Genomic DNA, 23075 nt, shown 5'->3' with positions numbered 1-23075 from the left:
ATGTGCTCATATTCTCATCACTAAGTCTGCCAAGGCCATACATATTGAGCAGGAAGTGTCAACGTGGGCAGAAAATTCTATTCACCTTATCAACAATATTCAACCTACAGGAGCAGATAACATACGCACAGGCTGAACATGCAGATGTACAATTTGCATTATCACCTGCTCAGTTTATCAAAACGTCCAGATGTCAGTCGAGTGAAGGCACCACAGGATAAACCACATGGAAAGAAAATTATATGATAGTCTGATAAAGGCCCAGCACTTATCTTCAATGCACTTCTGCAATGGCAGCTAATTCTGTTAAGAACCTGCTTCCACCATATGTCACCCACTAGAGGGGGATAAGCACATCTTAAATGTTTGTTAGTCAAACAACCCTGAAGACAGAGAATACAAAGATTGTCAGTGAGGGACTACTGTAGCGTTTCCTTTGAAAATGTAATCTCACTTTAAGTCTAGTCTCTCTTTAGATTATTTTCACAATGTTCACATCATCAATAGGACAGTAAACAAGGTGGTGAAGCTATTTTGAAGCCACTTCTTCAGTTACATCACTCTTCTATGTTCCCTTGTTCTAGCACTGACTCTGGTGAGAGCCCTGCAAGAAAGGTTGTAAGAACAAGTTCAGCTCTTCAAATAATCTGCCACTGGGAGATAGGATGGTGCAGCATATGTGTGTGTGCGTGTGTGCGTGTGTGTGTATGTGTGTGTGTGTGTGTGTGTGTGTGTGTGTACTGTGTACTTGTATTAATCATGTTGTGGGGACACATGTCTGCTTACTCACATTATGGGGCCAAACCTCCCCAAACTGCATAGATTGAGAGACTAGCCGCCATCTCCGCACTTCTCTCCTCAGGCCACAATCTCTATAAATAACCTAAAAAACTTGTACATGTGTACTTGGTGAAAGTTTGTGCTTTAGTTTAAGAGACACAAAGCTGGTCCTCACAAAACCATTAAAGTTTAAGACATGTTTTTGTTAAGCTTTCGGCTGAGGGTTAGATTGATGTTAGGCTAAGGGTTTGTCTTGGCATGTAGAGGTTATGGTTAGGTAGCTTAAGTTTCCAGGGAATATGAGTTTGAGTTTGTATATTACTTTTACTTTATAATTACGTTGTGACAATGTAATTGCTGTCTAATTTTGTTCAGAGACAATGTTTCTTTGAGTTAATAAAACACTATATTTATGCAAAATGCTGAAATTGTGGGTTGGTAGTTGGGGTGGATGGCGGACATACAAAGTGGACTGTGACACCAGAATCCTGGTTTCACATCCAGGCTTCTGTTTGTAGTTAGGTTTGGACGACAAAAGTATTTAGGTTAATGTCAGGGGAATATTGTGATTTTGATTAAATGTTGATAATAAAAAAAGGAAACATTAAACTAGAATTAACGCATTGCAATTGTATACCTCTGCGAACCACTCAAGTTGCACTTTTCATCCTTGTCTGTCCAGACTCATAAACAGTTGTTGAACAGTGCTTAAAATATGGTTGTTGCTGCAAAGAAGCTACAAATTGTACAAACATGGACGCTTGACACACATATTCAACCCAACAGCACAGAAGACTTATACAATCAGCACAGTTTCAAGGTGGGCACACAATATTAGAGTCACTAATTGAGTGTCCAACATCCAATTCATTCTCCCCACCTGTTTCTGAGTTATGACAATGTGTAAGGACCTTTTGGATATATTATGTCCTCACTTCATCAGTTTATCCTATTAGACATTTGTGTGAAATGATGTCATAATTAGCCTATGAATTCTTGACGTATGGCCAACATGCTTTGTGAGGTCACAGTGACCTTGACCTTCGACCACCAAATTCTGTCAATTCACTCTCGAGTCCAAGTTAACGTGGAAAAAAATGTTTGTGAGAGAACATGAGGTATATTTGGCCCTTTACGTTGAGAAACGTAGGTCATTTTATGTCGTTTATCTAGTCTTCTCACAGTTGTAAACATCCACATAAGAGCTTTCCACTACAAACACACTAATACTATATTCAAACATGTGGCTATTTAATATTTCAAAAGCAGTAAAAGTTCAAATGTTTGCAGAGAGGATAACAGAAGGATTGTTATCTGACTGGCAATCACCTGGGCTTTGACACACATTTTAGCCAGATGCTGAAATGTTGAAAATGCATCTTTACACTTTTCAGCAGTTACCAGCAGTTAAATGTCTGCGGAAATATCCACTTCAAGTTTTGTGGCTCTGTGATTAAGGCAAGTGATAATTACACTTAAATGATCTAAACACTGGAATTATATCCACGTAATTTTCCAATCTGGCAGGGAGAGCAGCTCCAGCAATTTTTGAAATCATACAGATAGTGTAAGATGCTATAGTTATCTGTGATCACAGTGAACAATCTTTGTGGAATGTCTCTGTCACCTGGGACATACAGTACAGGCCAAAAGTTTGGACACACCTATAAGCACACCCAAGATTTTAACAGAACATAAAGCATACAAAAAACGTACTGTGTAGACATCACTGTCTAAGTATTAATTAACTCTGCATTTTCGCTGGTATGTTCTGTTTTTTGGGGGGGGTTTTTGTTATTTTTGGCACTTTATCAAATACGGTTGGGGGAAGGGGAGCTCTGAAGAGGCCTGAAAGTAAAACAACAAAGAAAACTGAAAGGTCTCTGGTTGCAGTTAGTGAACATTCAATATGTACTGAGGCTTCTGATGCACACAGTTTAACAAAAAGGCAGCATGGCTGTATATTTGTTGCAGATGAGCAAGCCTAAATCATTAGCTCTAAAAAAAAAACTCTTAATATGTAATGTTGCATGTTTCTCTGTCATGACCTGTGTCTCGATTAATTACACATTAGCAAAAGAGCTTTGTAACTACATGTTTAGAAAGTGTTATGATATTTAATTAAGTGTTATTACATACAAATGGAGTAGACTGGTAAGAAGCTTACGTCAAATGGGTCATAGCAGCATGTCTATACTGTATGCAACATAAGGATAACAGGGTCTTGGTTGTAATGGTATCACTCCCTCTGTCACTGGGTACAGTATGACTCATGCTGTATCCAGTGTCATGACGCAAACAGCAAGCTGTCTCATGCTCACTGCTCAGACTACAGTATGTACCTTGTATCTGTTACAACCAGGCTGCAGAGCCAAATAGACTGTGTGTCGTGATAATTCACGATGGATGTACCTAGTCATGCATCATCCACGGTGACTTTTGATCCTCAACATCAGAGTCAAGCCTTCAGCCCTTGTGTACACAGGAATGTTTTTTTTTTTTGTAGGATTTAGCCCAAGCACAGATGAAAAGCCTCTTTACGTATGGGTGCAGTTTACAGGTTCAGCAGACTTTTAGTTTCTGGGGTCAGGGCCAAATCAGTGTCAACACGTGTCACAAAGCTTTGCTGACGGCACTATTCAGAATCTAAATGTTAAACAGGTCATATTTAAAGCTTCTACTAGTCATAGTGGCTTATTTATTTCTTCACCTTGGCATTAGAAGGCATGTTGTCAGTACAAAGCCTTGTCACAAAGTTATTGATGACTCATTATTGGTTTAATTCTATATCCACCACCCCGGGATTTGACCTTCACATATCTGCCTCGGCTGTTTCCCCACCTTGATTAAACACATGGGAGGTCGAAGCTTTTAAGCATTTTGACCACGTACATTGCTCCCCATCAAAGACATTAACCCTAAACTATTCCACTGCTGTGGCAGCTGAAACATGACTAATGTCATTGAAAGGAATGTGGCAGGTGACCTCTAACAGCGGGGACTTATCAATTTACAAAAATGATTTATGAGCCAGTGCGTACCTCGAGAATCACATGTAGGACATATCATGAGCAGCTTCCCACACGTGTGTGATGTCTTTTATGTGGATTTCAGCAAGTGATACCACGGAGAAAACAACCCCATGATAACTATTCTAGAAACGTACCAGCCAAGCGTCCCAGCTTCTCCACAGCCTGCCTGTTTATCTGCCTGTTTGCAGTGTTTTCCGAGGGGAGCTCATGGCTCAGTCCCACACAAGAAGTAGAACATGGAGAGAACTGCACCACACAGCTTCACTGAGCCTCGTGCAGTAGCCAAATCTCTTGATAAGTTTATACACTACAATCAAGCCGTAGGCCATGACGCCTGGCAGGGATTACCGAGGGATTACAATATATTCACCCCACTGGGATTCCATCACATGGTGGATCAGATCTCTGTGACAGGGGACCAGTGTGCAGCACTCCCTCAGGGCCACAAACACTAGTGTGACAGATTTGACAAAGAGCCTAAGTCTGTCTGACAGCTGAACACAAACCGCTGTCTGGCTACAATGTGAATGTTAAACCAACGCTACAGGGTTTGACATTACAGAGCTCTGCCATGGCGTGTCTTGTCCATTACCTTCCAGAGGGCAGGAAGCAAAGCAATTAGGGTTCTGGAAGAAATTAAGACAGTTTGGCCAAGAGTTACTGGTTGCAATCCAGACCATTAGTGATGCAATGTTGCACAAAGAGCTTAGATTTTTTTCAAAGGCCAACTTGGGGATTTCAACCCCTTTGCAAATATAGATTTTTCTGTTTGAATAATTCAAATGTCAGTTTCAAAACTAGAAAAGAAAAACTTTCCAGAACAGCTTATAAATCATAATAATGACACTATGCCAGGGATGTCATTTAATCAGCACAGCCAAACACATGCATGCAGACCTTTGGCAGATTAAGTTTGAATGCTTTGGGCTGCTGAAAAAAATTAAGCAACAGCTTCAAAAGTAACGTCACAAGAGAAAAATGATAAATCCTCTTGTTCTCCATTTGTTGCATTAAACACTGGACACCATCTGTTGGGTTGGACCGCAGAATACAACAGCAGCAGGGTGGCAGCTGCCACCCTAAGACACAACAGCCTGGCCACAGCCTCATGTCGCACGCTGACACACTCTAAAAATACTATTCTGGGCTCCGTTAATGGGTTCTTACACTGTCTTAGTTATGGCAGGCACACCAGCACACGGAGCAGAGATGAAGCTAAAAGGTCATTAATCAAAATAAGCCAACTCTAAACAAAAGGCAGTTTGGTTGCCCAGCCAGCAGGGATTACTGAGTATTATCACAACATTTCAGAAAAAGACAGCAACTGGTCCTGTGTATCTAACATGTCAATCCCTCTGTTGACCCTTCCTTCACTCTGACCCCTCCTCCAGGCAGTAGGTGACTGAGATGGGCGTTCGTCTAGGCTGCTTGAGCGACTCCCCGTGGTGGCCGCCGCCGCTGCTGCTGCTGCTGTTCTGCACCGTCCCCTTCTGTTCAGGCAGGCCCTTCGGGATTCCCACACCCTCTGTGAACGTCGCAGTGGTGTTCAGCGGCTCGGCCTACCAGACAGAAATTAAGGGCCGGTTAAGCCGGGAAAACTTCATGGACCTGCCTCTGGAGGTGAACCCCATCACTGTGCTGGTCAACAACACCAACCCACGGGCACTGCTCACCCGAATCTGTGACACCCTCTCCACTAACCGCGTCCATGGCGTGGTGTTTGAGGACAACGTTGGCTCGGAGGCCGTTGCACAGATCTTGGACTTCATTTCCACTCAGACAGCTGTACCCATCGTGGGCATCAGCGGAGGCTCTGCTGTTGTCCTGCCATACAAGGTCAGTGGGGGGCAGGAATGGGCCACTGGTCCTGGGATCCTCCTCATTGTTGAGCATAATTGGAAACTGATCAAACTTTAACAATTTTATTCACCTTTGCATTTGCATCAAACTATGGATGCACCGATTTTGAAGTTCTGGATCGATACTAGTACCAATGTTTAAAATATTCATTTGCCTGATAGCCAATACCGATACTGATGTTTTTTATAAATCGAGGCACCCCTACATGAAACGTGCACAGAAACTTCATGACAAGCAATCGAGGCTGCACAGAGGTCTAAATCAAAGCTACTTATAAGTCTGAGGAGCCTGATTAAATGTTGAGGTAATTATCAGCCGCAACAGCAGGACTGGTATTGTTTTCACCTTGTGAGTCTGTATGTGTGTCATCATGGTAAAATGTGGTCTTTGTGACAACTAGCAGGAACTACCACAGATGCAGTTTGAGTAACTGCCATGTGTTACATGTCTGTCTGTCTGTCTGTCTTTTTGTGGTCAAATTTTGTCAACGTGATAGCATAGCGACCATACAACATGCAGTCATGTAATTTACAGGTGTGTAGTTTAGATCACAAAGCCGAGTTCAAAGATGGGTGTGGTCCAAACAAGAGTGCGAGCAGTAGAGGTGTAGGAAGTAGGGAGGGGGCCATACCCTGCCTTACACCCCTGGCCCACATTCATTTTATGTCACGGATTGCTGTAACACGGCTGGTCTGATCCCAATGCACAATGGTTCCTAGTTTCTCACTGATATCACTCACAGTCAGCAATTCTCATAAGACACTGCAGCCAAACAGAGAGCTGTATAAAGTAATGAACACAAGAGATGGCAGAATGAATACAGATTATCCGCCACTGAATAGCAGCAGTGGAGATGCCACCAGCTACAGTCCACATCTGGGTTGTAAATCACATGTTATTTTCCTAATGTTATAGGCTAAATGATAGACTCTCAAATTCATACGCTAACGGGGGCAAACCAGTGGCATTTCATCATTTCTCGCCATCACCCTGGTTTGTAACAGCAATAAATTCTGAGCTTTAGGAGACTCAGGCAGGTGTGAGAGAAACAGAGGCAGGTTATCTCCAGACAGATTTATCTGAGAGTGAATGAGAGCATTGTTTCATATACACAGAAACACTAATAAATCACACATCCGTGATGAAGCAAGTCTCAGTTTGTCTTAAACAGTTTCATGTTAAAAGTATTCAGATCTTTCACTTACTGTAAGTAAGAGCAGCCCCAAACCACAGTGTTAAACACACATACACTTCATTACAGATCAACATGCTGAATTCCAAATGTTTAAACAAAATATTATCAAAATGTATCAAAAGTAACACAATTCTGTCACATTTCATATTACCAGATAATTATCACACATGTATTAACATTTAAGCAGTATTTTGATGTAATGCTTGTCAAGGAGCTAATATATCTATATACTATTGGGGTTTTTAATGCATACAATACATCATATTTTAAAAACTGAACAAATATGCTAGATGTAAAATCTTTACTTTTGTATGAGTGGTAACCACAGCTGTGGTTCCTTGGCTTAAGTATTGTACTTGAGTAGCAAGCATTTGCTAATGTGTTAACCACTGGATCAGGTATCTTCCTCGTCTAAACTATAGCTACATAACATAAATACAATGACATAAATATAAATTTTCCTTGATTATAAATTATCTGGTACTCTACGTAATAAGTCACCAGGCTTGTGGGTAGAGGAACACAACAGGCAATTGATGTCATATGACTCTGACTTAGGATCGCCTTTGTTAGCTATTTGTTGTCAAATGGCAAGCGCCTCATACTTTCTCTAAAGCTGGATGGATTGGTCCATATTTTAGATATCTAAATAATAAAAAAGAACCTGCAGCCAAGTATGTGGTAACTACAACACCTCAAAGCAAAAATGAAATAGTACTCAAGGTACAGATTTATTTTCTTGGGAGCAGTCAAATAATGACCCAGAAGCCCATGTGAGCAGTAACACAGTAAATCAGTTTAGAGTTTAAGAGTTAATTACATCAGCCATAATCGGCATTATATAGATGGATGTGGAGTGGACCAATTTGCTCAGGAACGCACTAGGTTCAAGAAGCAAGATATTTGTTAGGGGACTTTGTCAAGGTAAAAAAAAAATAAACAAGGATCCCTCAAATGTTCTTTCTAATTTTTTGATTCATTATCTGTAATCGCTTATCTGCTACAGGGTCAGGGGGTTGCTGAAGCCTATCCCAGCTGACACTGGACAGGTCGCCTGATTATCACAGGGCTGACACATGAAGACAGACAATCATTCATGCTCACATTCACACCTATGGACAATTTAGAGTCACCAGTTAACTTAACCTGCCAGAGAATCCTGAGAGAACACATGTTGACACTGGGAGAACATGCAAACTCCATACAGAGGGGCCCAAGTCAGCCAGTGGGTTTAAACCCAATATCCTCTTGCTGTAAGGTGACAGTGCTAACCACTGCATCACTGTGCCACCAGCTCTTCATTCTATTTATACAGTAAAATCCAGTTTAAGCTGGTCACTATATTAATTTCTTGACGCTGTATACTGTGTTGAATCATTTATCAGTACTGTATTAGTACTGTATGCACTAACTCTCAAGTGAGGTAAACATCTCGAGAGATGCTTGATACACATACAAGCTATTAAACTGCTTTTAGAGTTGAAGCTGAAAGGTTCAGTAGCAGTATACATAGGAGCATGATCACCCACCACAAAAGGCTCAGCCACAGAGACCAACTATAATCCTTCCAGAATGGCTTTTTCTGGTGACATTTTAGTGCCTCTTGCAAGATGACACAGAGCTTGGCATCACAACTGCATGGAGGTAAATACAGTCTGAAGCTCTGCAGCAATATTCTGCCAATTAATGATCTTTAAAGATAAAGGGCGAATCCAACTTTGCACAACAATTTCCCTTGGTTATAGCTGGGTTATCTTGAGGTCACAGTGACCTTGACCTTTGCCCTTTCACCATCAAGTGAATGTTGCCAAATTTGAAGAAATGCCCAGCATTGAAGTGTCAATCAGTGTTTACCAAAGGCCAAAATGAAGACCTCAAATGGAATCAGAGAATTTTGACCCTTTTCCTGAAAAGTTACTCAAACCAATGAATTGATAATCAAATCAGGTGGTGACTGATTAAAATGGTTGGTAAACAATCAATTAATTGTTGTAGCTATACCCAAAATTGAACGTTTCTGTGCGTTACCTGGTGGGTGCCCGTGGATATCTAGGATGCAGGACTCCAACTAAATTAAAAAAGAGTTATCTTTTTCTCCATTAAGTCCTGCAACATCTTCTGTTTTGTGAGAAACAAGGAGACACTGGCAAGACTCCAGTAATTTCCTTAATTCATATGGGGTTGTAGCTCCCCTGTCAGCTGCATCCATTTCAGAAAACATGTTGGGTGATCTTGCCATCAGCATGGCTTCTCCAGGGTAATAAAGAGATGTCACTCAGCAGTTAATGCCTCATGCTGCTCATTTGTGCTCTCACTAGTCTTGAGGATAGTAACGGCAACTCAGTGACAATGAATTAGAAAATACACACATGTATCAAGAAATAAATGTCATGACAAAGGCTGGCAGGTGTTAAAATGAATGACTCCTTTCATCAGTAATTAGGAAGTGACGGAGGTCGATACCATTAAAATATGCCTTGTAGTGAATTTATTACAAGTACGTTTCAGAACAGTGTTTGCATGCATTATTAATATAGACAGTCCCAGTTGGAAACCAAACGTAATCTTCTGCTATCCACTGAGCTACAAGGCCTCTGATTGACACGTACACCTCCCTGCCTCATCTGATAATTGGATACTTTTTAAGCAAATCATTTCTTATAGTCTTGGGCCCCCATCCAGTCAATGTTCCGAATGTGGTTTTGCATATTTTGTACCTTTAACAGGTCTTTTAGGTTTAGAATGCTGATGACCATTTTCCTATCATTCAGGAAAGTTTCTGGTTCCTTTTGGTGTGCTATGAAAATCAAGCTTCAAAAACATAAAACTTGTTTGACAGAGATGTTGATGAAAGTTACTTTACTGTTGCATTTAACATGGTTGGTTTGTTTTAAAAGTTCACTCAAGGTGAGCTTGATTTTCCAACATAATGCTTCACCATTATGTTGGAAAATCAAACTCAGATAAACCCAGAATAATGTGGGAAATGATCATCTGAACTTGGCAGTTCCATGGACCTCTCTCAAGGACAGTTCTTGCAAATACTTGGACATCCTAACTACCCATGTGACTATAATTTTCCTTTTTAAAAATGAAGTACATACAATTAGGGGTGGCTTTAGCTTTATCTGATTGAAGCCTCCAATCACTAGCCTCTCCTAAATAAAGAGGAAATGTCACTGAGCAAGATATCAAATGTGATCTATGGGCTTGTTTTGGAGAGTGGTCTGCAGTAGTATTGCTTAAACTTACAAAATTTTATTCAGTGGTATAAAACATGCTAACCAAAGTTAAATTCTTGAAATACCCTTACTTTAAAGCAGACGTTGCGCTAGACTTTTTCGTCGCTGGTCATTTTGACCGACAGGATCATAAAAATCCGATCATCTATTTTACTGGTCATTTAAATTTTTGCTTTTAAATGATAATAAAGATATTCAAAGACATTTAGTTTTCATTTGTTCGTTTTTAATAAATCCAACAAGCAAGTTATAAAGTGTGCATTAATAAGGACATGAATGAAAAGATGAACAGTAACATCCACACACCGCAGCACTTCAGTTCGGCGTCTGGTCTATTTTTCACGCGAACCGGATCAAGCGGATCGTACCAAACAGGAAGTGGGACACAGAAAAGACGAGAGAATCCGGCCAATTTTCAAAATAAAATAACAACAACATGCACGATGAACGTGAGGAGAAAATACTGTGTTTATAATTTAAAATAACACAACAGTGCATAACCGAACACATTTTTCAATACCATAATCACTTCATTACAATTTTAATTTTGTGTCACCGAGCCTACAGGCATAACTACATGAATAAAATGGTCAGAACAATATGCCCTATTCATTCAGTGTTAATCCAACACGCTCAATACATGGACATGCAATGACAAATTGTAATTAACTTATTATCTTATAAAAAACGATTAAAATATGGCCTTACCCATGTTTAAAATGACCTGTTGATGTGAAAAAACGAGTACTGACAGGAACAGACGAGTGGAGTCGATGTTTAACCGGCACGGAGAGCGCGGGAGAAATACGTTGCCTGTGTGGACAGTCAAGCGCCTGCGAGTATACTCGCAGGACTTCTGCAGCACCACTGCATCTGGTGTGTCCAGGGCGTTATGTCAACAACGCTACATGAAGCAGATGAATGACTTTTTCTGTGCAGTGTAAAAAACGGCAGCCACTTAAACCACTGACTGTGCACTCCACCGCCAAGTGGGCAGGGGTGGTAATTGCAACCGGTCAAAATGACCGACGGCCTTCAGATTTTCCGGTCATTGTTGCAAAAAAACAGTCAATGACCAAGAATATCCGGTTAACGCGACCCCTGCTTTAAAGTCTCCAACAACAATTATTGTTCAATGTCAATAAAAGACAGGGCCCTGTGGAAGGAATCACAGAATATTGTGGAATTAGCCAAACTTCGGTTAAATTTATAAAAATCAGAGTTTTCCTTACCATTCCAAACTTTTTTTTCAAAGCGCCTAAGCCAGAAAAAACAAATGTTTCACTGCAATACCGCAAGTAGCCACTGTGAAAAATTTGCTGAACTGCTTTCCGGGGGGCCTGGGCAGAGCTCAGCTCCTCCATGCACACCACAGCCAGTCAGTTACGTCAGGTCATTAAATACAATCAACTAGCTGAGCAGCCTCATCTGCTCTACTGTCCAGTACTTTGCTCAGCTCTGCCTGTGTCTGTCCAACTTATTGTTAGCTGGTTTGACCACAGAGATGTGAGTGAGAGCCACCGCAGTCTCTTTTTTTTTTTGGCCAGTCAAGCTGGATCAAATCCTCCAGGGCTACTCAGTGGCCCAGAGGCAGCATCTCATGTTTCTGGATCAAGCTAGCCATCAGTCCCATCTATGTGGTCAAAACATGTGTAGGCTAAATGAATTAAAACAGCCAGGATAAAAATATGGCTATGTCCCCTTTTCAAAATAAGGTGTAATGGAAATTAGATTCATGGGATTATATTCACAGGAGGTTAAAAAAAAAGTTACCTGCGTCCCTCATAAATTAAGAAATGCTACTAAACTCTGCGAAAAAAATGACCTTATTCTTTGATGGTGGGTTGCTGAAATACCAAATCCTGACAATGCACGCTATTGTTGGACCCTGCTGTCTTGAGGAAGAGGCCCACTGAGACAGCTAGCACCCAGGCCACACTTCCTGCATGAGCAGTACATGATGGCTACCTCGCCGAACTGCTGTGGCTTGCAGTGTTCACACAGACAGCAGTGCTGCTGCAGAGCTGCCTGCAGCTTTAACTCCTGTATTTTCACAATTAAAAGCCATTACTCCACTCATTTGTGTAGCTGTGCAAGCCACTGGATTGTCAACAACACAACCATGCAAATATTTCACAATAAAAAGCCTCATATTAACAAATGACGAGATTCTGTCAAAAGAAACATTGTCAGAGGGCTATGTTTTGAAATTTAAACAGGAAAGATTGTGTTAAGAAATATTGATGTTTTTAATGTATGTGACAGTTAAGGACAGTAAACCTGTAGTGAAAGGTGGTATAATGTCAGAATGATTATTTCTGTTTTTACTGAAACTGCACACATTATATGGAAAAACTAGGTGAGACTTCTACTCTCTAGATGTTTCACAGCTGAGCAGCAGCTGCACCTGAGAGCCGCGTAAGTGGGCAATGTGGCTGCTCTAACCTGCTAACATGGATGCCCGCCTGGTTGTAAGTCAAAATTTAAGCTACATTTAGAGTAATATGCACCTAACGTCATGGCCACACCGGACGCGGAAGCGCTGCGAATAGCTTTGAAGCGCCTCGAAGTGAAGCCAGTCAAGCCGGGCAGGAATATAAGCTATACATATTAGTCAGTGGTATCTAAACACAGCGCGAGAGAGAGAGAGAGAGAGAGAGACGGCTATAGTGGGTGGAGGTTGGGGCACACACACTCAAACAGAGAGAGATACCCATGATGGAAAAACAGCCCCAAATGTGACAGAGACAACAGCTGGGAGCAGAAGCGCTTGTCGACCGGCGTGGAGAAATGCGCGTCTGATGTGAACGGGCTCGTGTGAGAATTTCGGTGTGCTGCGCTTCGCTTTTAACCCACCACATGATTTGACACACTTTCTGACGACAAAGTGTGCTTACAGTACATCGTAAAACACAGAATTACAAAAACTAAAATGGAAAACACAGAACTGGGGGAAAAAATATTTCTTAAAGCCCTAAATAAAAGGCCTTATAAATTCATTCATCTCAGATTGAATGAAAAAAGATATATTTGATTAATACTGCATATAAATAATATAATATGTAGAAGTTTTACGATTACTGAGCCCAATTTACAACCAATCAGTGTCATGCTGCCTCAGTTCAAAGAAGGCTGCCAGAAGCAGGCACTGGGGAAGTACAAAGAGGAGTCTGTCAGCGTATCTGCTTAACATCCAAGGGACCACTATAGATTACATCATGCCAAGAGAGCCAGAGTAGTGGCATTTTACCTCTAGGTTCAGTCAATCTGAAGTAATTATAGTGCAGCATATCACTGAATCCAGATGGCAGTCCAAGTTTTTTTCATGGGAAACAATAGATGATCTCATACTGATGCGAAGAATCATTATAGTCATTGTTTCAAATTAAGATAAAAACTCAAGGATTGAAACATCCCTAAGATATTTATTCTATTTGCCATTCTATTATTCAAAATGTGACAGTAGTAGCACAGGTGACAAAATGATTTATATCCCCAGTAAATATTAATGTCACAAAGTATTTAGATAACACCAGTAGTCACCTATTTATGCTTTAATTGGTCATTTATAAATACTGAAGTGCTGTAAACATACAATGTGCACATGACAGCTTTGTACCAGGGACACAGGTACACAGAGATGAGTTTGTTCCAGCCCTCTTTGAATCTTCTTCTAAACAATCAGTGACGCCACCCCGTCGATTGATTTATGGGAAGCTGTCAAATGTAGTCAACAAGGCAATGGAGCTCATTCATTTTTCATACATATCACAGAGAGTCGAGGGTTTGATCTGTCTGAAAGTGACAGCATAAAATTAGGTGATAAACTGATTCCTGTCCTCAGGACATTTAGTTTGTTGATCAGCTGCCATCAGAGCACAAGTACTGTTATGCTCTTCATTTTCTATCCCAATTAGAGCAAGAATGGAAATAATGATAAGGCAAACCTCAGAGAGAAGTAATGTTAAGATAAAGACTGAGAGTATTGAACAAAGTTCACTCCACTAAGAATACTGCTCATCTATGCTACAGAGTCTATAGAGTTAGAACTCCAGCAGCCCCATTTCAATTTCAGATGGACAAAAAACCACAGCTACATACTTCACAATTACCAGCAGATCAATCAGTTCCAGCAGCTTGCTCAGTGTGCAAACAGTGGATAAATCAATAGCAGTAATGATGGCCGACATGAATGACTGACATGTTTGTGAAGCCAAAAGAAAGCTGGACCTGCACTTGGTTTAAAAGTGAAAATATGGCTGCTGCTTCTTTGCCAGGATACAACAGCACAGTGCTCCAACAAGTCCTCCAACCCACACGATAAAATAGGTCATTTGTCACCGCTTTCCAAAACAACCAATAAAAAACACACTTAAGATTCCTGTAGAGTTCTCTAATCTGCCACCTCTTTGAATAACATCTGGCTAGTTTTAGGCATCTAAAATATTTGGGTAACACTAGAGAGAGAAAGATTGCGTTTATAGTAGGAGTGGGCCATATATTGAATATAATCCATGTATTGTGGCTTGTTCCACATGCCATGGGCAGAATGACTATACCGCAAACAGAGTGTAAATTGTCATGTCCTTTTTTTAAAGCCAGACACTGCTTCAAGATTTCTCTCCTGTCACTCTCTGCCGTGCCAGACACATGCACGCACGCACGCACGCACGCACACACACACACACACACCACTTTCTCCCAAGTCACAGTGTGTGAGCAGGGCGAAGTTTGTCTCTTAAACCACTCGCAGACATCTAACGTTACTATATAGACGCATTTTGAGACCATGCAGCTCCACTGCGACCAGCAAATATTAATATGTGTTAACATATGAACTGGAGTGCTGTGTGTTTCAAGCTCACAGTGAATAAATCGTCACATTTAAAAGGCGCAGCGGCAACAGGTTAACCTTGTGCCAGCTGCTAACAACAACGGTTGAACGGATGCTTCAAGTTCAAACCAAAAACATTAACACTTCCGAATCAATATGTGCTGGGTGCTTCAAAATAAAAGCACGAGTAGTTCGGCTTTGATTTATTTAATTATAGCAATACTTAAACTTAATTATAACAGTACTTTAGCTTTCTGATGACAGTACCTACTTTAACATTACTGTTACCATAGTTCATTTAATAAAGTATTTTAGTTGTCTACAGTACTTAAGGAGAGATTTCAAAATATCACAATATATGTTGTATATCACAATATAACCAATATTGCGATATTATATTTGAGCCAAATCACCCTGCCCTAGTTTATAGTAGAGAGTTGGATATGCTCCAACTGCCATTTCTTTAAGACTTTAAGTTTTGATTCATCACTTCCTGCAACATGAAAAGTGACATCAGAATGAATCATTAGGGTGATAACACAGCATCTCAGTCAGACAAAACAGACAAAACAATCCTTTCTAATGTAACTTGAGTTTGCATGTTCTCCCCGTGTAAGCGTGGGTTCTCTCCGGGCACTCCAGCTTCCTCCCACAGTCCAAAGACATGCAGATTGGGGACTAGGTTAACTGATAACTCTAAATTGTCCATAGGTGTGAATGTGAGCGTGAATGGTTGTTTGTCTCTATGTGTCAGCCCTGCCATAGTCTGGCGACCTGTCCAGGGTGTACCCTGCCTCTCGCCCGATGTAGCTGGGATAGGCTCCAGCCCCCCGGCGACCCTCAAGAGGATGAAGCGGTTAGAAGATGAATAAATGAATGAATGAATGAATGAATGGTAGGAACCAGTTCTGACAAGTGTCTGAACAAATTAATACATGCAGTGAAATCTTTCAGGAGTAATTATACACTCAAGGAGGTGCCTAATTTCTGAACAAACAGCACAAAATCAACCTTTTCTTTCATTATGCATTTACTTCAATATCCTGACCTAAAATTCAAAGCATCCTTTGAAGCATTCATCATGAGGTCTGACAGAGCACATCCTCCAAGCCACAGCCCTGTTAAGTGGACAAAATGTAAGTCAGACACGAGCAAAACCCTGATTGTCTTTGCAGGAACATGAGCCTGAGGCTTCTTTCAAATCTAGAGCACCTCCTTTTTTTTCCTCTGTCTGCCTTCACTACATCCTGAACTCACTTGTCTCTTCCTCCACCTCTCGCTCCGTTTTAAAACCACTGGCACAGTTACAGTGTAACCTGTCTAGACTGAGGCAGAGCAAGTGTTGAACAGTAATACAAAGCAGCCATAGGGGAACAAGGAGTCAGTAGCCTACATATACAGTGTAACTTTATACCACTCAGATCGCAGACTGGGTAATGTGGTAGAGACAGATATCTTGACAGGAGATATGATATATCAAGCAAGTACAGTTTTGAAGAGGCAACCAATATTTCTGTGTGGTTTAGAGTGAAGGAAGTGCAGGAACTCATTACCTTAACTCAGTGCTGTGATTGCATAAACATGACCTTAATTTTTTTTATTTTTTTTTCAGTCAGGACCACTTCAGTCAAAGAAAACTTTATTTCCGTTTACTGTACTGGGGCCTCTCTGCTTTCCCTTGGGCCTACCCAGAAAGCCTAAGGCAAGAGAGCACACCTCTCCAACCCTCCACGTGCCTATTGGAAAGCCTACGGCAGATAGAGAGGCAAACCTCACTGCCCCTCCATGTGCCCACATGGAAAGCCTAAGGCAGGGAGAGCAATAACATAAGTCAGACGCAACATTAAAAGGAAGAGGTGAGGTGGAGGCGGGTTGCAAAGTGGCTTGCAGAAGAAGCAACAGTAGGCAGGCAAAAGCAGTTTAAACAGGGCGCCCTGAATGACATTTGCCAACTGGTTGCGTAGAAAGGAATCACGTGACCTATCAGCTGCTCCATCAATTGATTGGGCTGCTTGAGATCAGTTGATGTAACTGGGATGTGAGCTGAGCTTGACATTGTGTCCTGCCTGAACTAACGCAATGCTCAATTAGTGGCATAGTTGCTATAGTGGGGTTGGGAAAAAAAGTCGGCACTTTTAAGAGTACATACATACCAAGTTATGGCTGTGCTACCGAGTACCAATTCATGTAAATCCATTGGGGTCAAATGTCGGTATCTGAGAGCACATCTGGGTGAGAACGCCAAAGCACCCCAAAACCTCTGAGGACAGCAACAGAACTCTATGGAGCCGCCAGGTTAAACTTCAAACAAGAGGGGGAAGCACCCTGAAAATAGTATAACTGGCCATAGACCTCCATGGTAGTCCTGTCAGTTTCCTAGCAAGAAAAAAACTATTGTTGCAGTGACAATCTGCCACAATAGTTTCTGCGTCTGGTCTAATTTCTTCTCGATTTGACTGGTAGATGAGCAGACACAAATACACAAGCAGACAGACAAGACAGAAGAATAGCTGTGTGATTAGAAAAGAGCAGAGGAGTGGAAAGAAAAGCAGAAAAAGGGCACCTTAGGGACGGGTACCAATTCTGGGTACCACAAAACATCAGTAATGGCCTCCCACCACTGGCTTCCTGTCCACTTAAGGATTGACTATAAGATCTTACTGGTGGTTTTTAAGGTTTTAAATGGTCTGGCACAACCTTATCTGACAGAATTACTGTATCTCTAGACAGAGCACTGAGGTCGAGCGATCAGACGCTCCTGGATGTTTCTAGAAGCAGGCACAAAACCAGAGGCAACTGAGCCTTTGCAGTGGCTGCCCCTCAGCTGTGGAACAGCTTACCTATGCAAATAAAAATCCGACATTAGAAACCGTGAAGTCACTACTGAAAAACCCACCTCTTTTCGTTGGCATATGCCTGATTCGAGTCTGACAACTTAAACTGATGTTATCTTCTGTTGTGTTCCCAGTTGGTCTATTGTATTTATTTTCTCTCACATCCCTGTTGCTGCCTCTGTAGCTCTTTTTGTATTTAATGCCTGTTCAGCACTTTGATGAACTGCAGTTGTTGCTAAAGGTGCTCCACAAGTAAAGTTTGACATGACTTGAATTGAAAACAAATGACGGCGATATATCAGATATGTCAGTTAAAAACTTTCCCTCGCTGGTTGATAAAAAAATGTAATCCTGGTGGCTTTTAGTGTCTCCCAAAATGTATTCACTGCTGCAAATTAGCTGTACATAAAGCCAGCACGATTTTTTTTAGGTTATGCAGTTGGACTTGCAGAGTAGAGTGCCATTTATCAGAATCCTGAAAGGTGATAAAGTGCATGATACTAAATTATGGGGAAGTACTTGCCAAAATTACTATTTAAACTGTTAATCCATGTAAAAAAAATTTGATGACTACCTCAGAGAACTAAAAATTACTCATTACTCAAAGATTTCTCTTAATTTTCTTGTGTCAAATGCAGACACAAACCCCATACTCATTTGCATATGGTTTTAGTCTTGCTCAGCACCATCTATGGTGTCACAATGTTGTTTTGTGAGTGGAATATAGCCAGGGAGATTGTGTGTCTGTTCCTGGTTGCCGTGCAGGATCTATGTGACGTCAGCAGCACAGGAAGGCGACGCCAGGGCATTCCCTGCTGTGCGGCGGAGGCAGACATATGTCGCAGCAAAGAGCCGTGGCCAGAAGTCACTCTTTATAGAGGGACACAGAGCGAGAGAGAGAGGGCTGCAGTTCAGTCATGTGACCCGGGGAACCATACACCACTCTGTGTTCCATATCTTCATCACTATTTTCACTCACTGCCACAACACATTTACCGCAATACATCATTTCACTGTGGCTTCAGCCCCTTTGAGCCGAGTGACTTCAATCTCTTGTTTCCTTTAGATTTTTGGAGCCGCTCCAAGCCTATCACTTGGCATCCCTCACCTGAGTCATTCAAATAACCTTGAGCTATCCAGTGAGAGTTTTAAAGCAGGTTAACGCTACTGTTTGTGTGTTGGTCCTGTAAATTCTGAAAAGAATTATTGGTTTCAGTGACACACAAACAGCTGTGGTTGGGAGATAATCACCGCTTTACACTCTCATCTTACTCCAACTCACACCAGTTTCAAAGCATCTCAAAACTAATCTTCTGGCTGCAAAGCACTCAATTCAACTGGACACTGCAAGTTTTGAGCACAACGAGGGTTAAAAAGTTAAAGTCGACAATGGAGACTAATGCAGAGTTCTGTTATGGTCGACAGATATGAGTTGTTCTGTATATTTTACCCTTGTGAATGTAATCTCAGCCTTGAGAAGCTAAGCTTTCCACTCAATGGCTGTAATCTTCTTTGGGACTGTAGACTATTAACTGTGAGCTTCTGTGGACAACACTGTGGAAGTAGAGCTTACTAACTGAATAGAGTCATAGTTGAGGCCATTTGCATTTATCCAGGTCATAATCTAACATACATTATCCACAGTACTGGGCAATATGATCATATACAGTGTATCGTGAGATGATAGAGATTTATCAACCAACAGAGACTTCACTTTGCTGGTTGTCTAGTGTCTTTAATGTCTCTGACTGTATTAGATTTATGGCGATTTTGGATTTGGAGGATTTCTGTATAATGAGGTAAAATACCTTGTTTTCTTTATATCTACTGCGATGTAAAAATCCATACCATAATAGAAAATTTCATAATTTCACACACATAAAAATGTATTATCTTTATCTCTGCCATGCATACGCCTTGAGTGCAACATATGTTTGGTCCTATATGTGCATGTGTGTATATGTCTGTCTGTAGCTAATCTCACAAACTACTGGACCAATCAGTCTAATGTTTTGTGTCCACATGTATTACAGTGTGCTAAAGGACCATTCGTGGTTTTGGTGATTCACAATTATTAAAAAAAACTGTTTTATGGAATGTGTTATACCATCATTGACAGGTGGCTCCTCATTCCTCTTAACCAGCTGGTAAGGGCTGCAAGTTTTCCTTCCAGAAATCGCTCTGTTAAAAACAACAAGCATTACTGTCTTTGGCAAGACACATTTTAGTCTTTGTCGTGGCTCAAAAACTGGCATCCACAGAAAAGTTTGGTCTCATTTCAAACCAGAGCTTCTGCAGAATAATTCCATATCCAATCTGTTATGATCCACTAAAGTTAGGCACTATACAAGATGAATAAGTCAATTATTTTGTTATCTTGCCACCATTTTGACTGTAAGGGAGTCTGTAGGGACAATTTCAGTGGCCGCAGCTGTGCCACGTTCCCGCTGCCATGGCTGCAACACAGTTTCGCTACACTTGCCACATGGCGTCATATCACAGCGGGAGGGTGTCAGAAGCAGAGGGTTTTGTGTGCCCGATTTTGTTTGGTCATTTTTCCTTAATATGTGTGCTTCTACCATAAGTTAGGAGGCTGCATGCTGAAACTGTTTCTTTTTTCGCATGTTTTCACTGTGGTTATTATTGTCTTTTCATATTTTGTTGTGCTGTAGCCTACAGACAAAGTTAAACCCTTAAAAGTCAAGCAATGAACAACAATATTTTACATACAGTGCCTGTAAGCAGGAAAACTCAAACTGCTCTGTGAATGCACCGCAGCGTTTCAAAAATAGATGAAGCGCCTATTTTTATTACCTCCTAGATTGCTTCTGAAACACACTGCTCTGAGTTTGCTGGATATACAAGAATTGTCTTAAGTGGCCACGAGTGCACTCTTCTAGTCATAAATATAACAGGCTTAATAAGCTTCAGGGAAACAAACTGTGGCGCTACATCACACAGCGAAAAACACTGATTTAAGGAGTGAGGTAAATATTTAATATATCATATAGTAGCTACAGATCCTGACATATCACAGACCAAGATGCATTTGGATGGCGTGTCTTCAAGAACGTAAAGCAACTGATGTTGCCTTTGACTTGGCACTTGTAGATATAATGTGCATCAGAGCTGGCTGCACCTGCACCTGAGCAGAAAACACATTCTTGAATTTGTCAGTCAAAATATTTGCAAACACTGGTTTGCATTAACTGTTAACGAAAGGCCAAACCAGATAAAACCAGCAATATCAATATGTTTCATCATGTTGAGGCTACAAAGACAAAAGAAAGAGTTCTTGGAGAGAGATCAGGCAAGAATTGGAATGCAGCCAGAGAAAAGCTATGAATTTGAGTGTGACCGATTGGGATGTGTTTAAACATTTTAGCCTTTAGATGTGGTGGAATAACACATCAAACGACTTGTTCACTCCGAGGGTTCTGGACTCTTTAGTCTGCATTTGGCTCCTAGAAAGGTACTGGTGGGGAATTCATATTACATTCTGTGTAACTGACTGTGACTGTTTCATTTCATTCCCTACAACCATATGCCTTGGACAGTACTGCACATGCTCTGCACACTGACAGGGCGGTCGTGACTTCAGGCTTTGAGCTGCAGCTGAGCCTGTGGTAATGCCCCAGGCTCATTTGGACTGCACTATCAGTCTGCACTCTGCTAATTGAGCTGTTGAGATTGTAGTTTGCAGAGGGCTTTACTCTGACAGACCCTTGGGCTAGTATCTACAAAGCATACAGAAACAGGAGCACGTACATCACTACGCACACCTGCACATGCACACTCCGACACCTTAGCACCTGTCGGGGGACAAACTGATTGTGAACCGTTGCAGATGCGGGAATGGGCAGCGGCACGTACAGGAATAAGGCAATAATGCTGACAGATTTGCTGTGGGACAGTGAGGGAAAGGAGAAAATGAGTAGATTTATACGATCTTCTCAAGCTCCTGCGTGACTAACCTGCATAACATCCCTGCACCCAGTGTGGATGTATGAAGCCAGCCGGCCTCCACTGCAGTCTAATCCATCTTAGTCCGCAGCAGGTCCCTTACACTGAATGGAAACTAATTCCTAGTAAAAGCGCTGATAATCAAATTTCACTTATGTGAATATTACATTAATCAGTAATATATTGGACCAGGCATTTTAAGGAAAAGATATGAGCTTTGAGTTCTTAATTAATGAGTTAAAAATGAATAGCTGCCAAATTATTTGATATTATAATCACTGGCACAGTTACAGGGTAATTATATCAGTTCTTATTTGCATTCATAATGGTTGTACCTTTAGGTACAATTCACATATTGCGGGCAACTTTTTTCCAATAATAAATGAATGTCAAGTGAAACACTATGCATGAAAAATCTTTACAGCTACCTCAGCGTTTGGGGATATGAGAAGAGAAGTGTGAGAAAACAAGGGCAGTGACAAGTGAAATGAGCCAACAGGAAAAAGAAAATATTTTCAGGGGCGTGAGCACGGTACAGTCAGAGGCACAAAGTCAGTGGATTTAGCCATGACGTCTGAAATCGTAAGATGCTCATACATCACAAGAGCGCTGAACTTCCTTCAAGGACAGCAAGGAGACAGGCTGAATCAGATCACAGGCCTGTTTGCAGTCTCAGGATACCTGACCCCTCCAATTCTCAGCTCTGAGGGCCCCGTGCTCGGGGTGGAGTGGTTTTTCTCCAGAGGGAGAGAGGGTCAGGAGAGGGCCACCTACCTATCAGCCTGACAGAGGAAGAGAAAGAGCTTTTACGACAAGATCTCACCAGAGTTAAAACATATATTTCTACTTTAGAGCCAAGGAATGTTCTTTTTAAAGTCCTCTAACAGAATAATAAATCCCATTTACAGTACATAATCTATCATGCTACTACAAATGATCCATGATTTAATGATGATGTTTGTTTTTGCAGTGCAATGTGGCACAGTAAGGATGAGGCAGTAATTGGAATCTGCTGAAGAATCAATAATCTCTGCTGAAACTAATGGCTCTGCATGTACTGTCGCATCAATCCGTCACTGTCATATTAATTGTGATACCTTGGTATAATTACTGTTAAGAGATGAGATCACAGTTGAGACGACTGCTGGCCTCGTTTACATTAACACTTACTGTTCTACATCTTATAAACCTACATTTGCTTTATGGGTTTCTCTGTTTCTTAAACAATGATATACCCATAATATAAAGCAAAAGTGTCTAACAACTTATTTACATTTACAGCAGTAGATTGTTTGATTTGACATTAATATAAAAACAAGGAAGGACATGTAGCTA

At 41.2% G+C, this 23075-nt stretch overlaps 1 protein-coding gene and 1 long non-coding RNA gene across 4 annotated transcripts in view; one reads left to right on the top strand and one right to left on the bottom strand.

Moving 5' to 3' along the window:
• Nucleotides 1-23075, bottom strand: part of LOC125879686 (uncharacterized) — a 162448-nt gene that overhangs the window by 78304 nt on the left and 61069 nt on the right. The window contains exons 4-5 of one of the 2 annotated variants that reach the window (XR_007447965.1): nt 19885-19958; nt 5321-5371 (exon numbers count right to left, since the gene is read on the bottom strand). The exons of the other annotated variant lie outside the window; for it this stretch is intronic. This is a non-coding gene — a long non-coding RNA (uncharacterized LOC125879686). Of the gene's footprint in view, nt 1-5320; nt 5372-19884; nt 19959-23075 lie in introns of those variants that run through there. 2 annotated transcript variants of the gene reach the window in all.
• Nucleotides 1-23075, top strand: part of grin2ca (glutamate receptor, ionotropic, N-methyl D-aspartate 2Ca) — a 103918-nt gene that overhangs the window by 24136 nt on the left and 56707 nt on the right. For both annotated transcript variants that reach the window (XM_049561650.1, XM_049561651.1), the window contains exon 3: nt 5204-5648. In XM_049561650.1, coding sequence (XP_049417607.1) covers nt 5220-5648 — 429 coding nt within the window. In that variant the 5' untranslated portion in view covers nt 5204-5219. The remainder of the gene's footprint in view (nt 1-5203; nt 5649-23075) is intronic.

The sequence above is a fragment of the Epinephelus fuscoguttatus genome, linkage group LG19 (assembly GCF_011397635.1).
Source record: "Epinephelus fuscoguttatus linkage group LG19, E.fuscoguttatus.final_Chr_v1".
NCBI lineage: Eukaryota > Metazoa > Chordata > Actinopteri > Perciformes > Serranidae > Epinephelus > Epinephelus fuscoguttatus.
This window is presented reverse-complemented; position numbering and strand designations above follow the sequence as displayed.